This window comes from Eimeria mitis, genomic scaffold (assembly GCF_000499745.2).
Source record: "Eimeria mitis Houghton genomic scaffold, Emh_scaff7641, whole genome shotgun sequence".
NCBI lineage: Eukaryota > Apicomplexa > Conoidasida > Eucoccidiorida > Eimeriidae > Eimeria > Eimeria mitis.
The window spans coordinates 884-2220 of NW_013575602.1; the positions used below are offsets into that span (position 1 = coordinate 884).

At 46.6% G+C, this 1337-nt stretch overlaps 1 protein-coding gene across 1 annotated transcript; it reads right to left on the reverse strand.

The window, feature by feature from the left end:
* Positions 1 to 47: 47 nt before the first annotated feature.
* Positions 48 to 662, reverse strand: EMH_0092220 (uncharacterized protein; the record flags this gene model as incomplete). The annotated part of the gene is made up of 1 exon (XM_013501806.1): positions 48 to 662. The coding sequence occupies one exon, from the start codon at positions 660 to 662 to the stop codon at positions 48 to 50; it is 615 nt and encodes a 204-aa protein (XP_013357260.1).
* Positions 663 to 1337: the final 675 nt, after the last annotated feature.

Genomic DNA, 1337 nt, shown 5'->3' on the forward strand with positions numbered 1-1337 from the left:
AAAACTTTATATGCACTTTATAAAAGACATCAAAGATAAAAGCACCGTCAGTTGTCTCCTTTTTTGTCTCCTTTTTTGTCTCCTTTTCTGTCTCCTTCTGTCTCCTTTTGTCTCCTCTTCTGTCTCTGCCTGTCTCCTGCTGTCTCCTGTCTCCTGCTGTCTCCTTTTCCGTCTCCTTTTCTGTCTCCTTTTCTGTCTCCTTTTGTCTCCTTTTTTGTCTCCTCTTCTGTCTCCGCCTGTCTCCTCAGCCTGTCTCCTGCTGTCTCCTTTTTTGTCTCCTTTTTTGTCTCCTCTTCTGTCTCCTCTTTTGTCTCCTTTTGTCTTCTGTCTCCTGCTGTCTCCTTTTTTGTCTCCTCTTCTGTCTCCTCATCTGTCTCCTCTTTAGTCTCCTTTTCTGTCTCCTGTCTCCTTTTCTGTCTCCTTTTCTGTCTCCTTTTCTGTCTCCTTTTGTTGTGGCTGGTTACCGTGTCCTTCGTCTCCTTTATCTCCTCCCTTTTTCTGTCTCCTTTTTTACTGTCTCTCTCGCGTTTGTTTCTGTTTTTTTTTTGTTTTTGTTTTTTTTGTTTGTGGTGTCGTTTTCCTTTTTTCTTTGTTTTATTTTTAATTATGTCTCCTCTTTTCTTTTTGTCTCCTTTTTGGTTGTCTCCTTCTTTGGGCTCCATCCGTCGTCTCTGTCTCTGTCTCTTTCTCCTTCTCTGTCTCTGTCTCTGTCTCTTTCTCTGTCTCTGTCTCTTTCATTGTCTCTCTTTCTCTTTGTTTCTTTTTATTTCTGTCTCTTTTTCTGTCTCTTTTTCTGTCTCCTTTTCTGTCTCCGTTTTGTCTCCCCACATTATAATCTCTACCACCACGACGATCCCTGACCCATCTCCTCCTCCTCCTCTGCCGCTGCTGCTGCTGCTGCTGCTGCTGCTGCTGCTGCTGCTGCTGGTGTCTCCTTTCTGCAGCACTTGGCATCTGAGGGAAAGTTTGCGGTTATGTGTGAAAGTGAACTCGAGAAAACGCTGCAGCAGCACATCCTCTCTGAACGCTCTTCCGCGGGTAGGGTTTAGGGTTTAGGGTTTAGGGTTTAGGGTTTAGGGTTTAGGGTTTAGGGTCTACTGCTGCTCCTACTACTGTTCCCCCTCCTACTGTTGCTGCTGCAGCAGCTGCTGTATCTGCTGCTACTCCAGTTGCTTCTGCAGCAACAGCACCATCAGCAGCAGCAGCAGCAGCAGCAGCAGCAGCAGCAGCAGCAGCAGTTGTTGTTGTGTTTGTTAGAGTTGATGCATAGTGTGTTACTGGTGGTGGGGTTGTTGTTGCTGCTGCAGCACGAAGCATCCCCCGCAGCGACGGCGAGC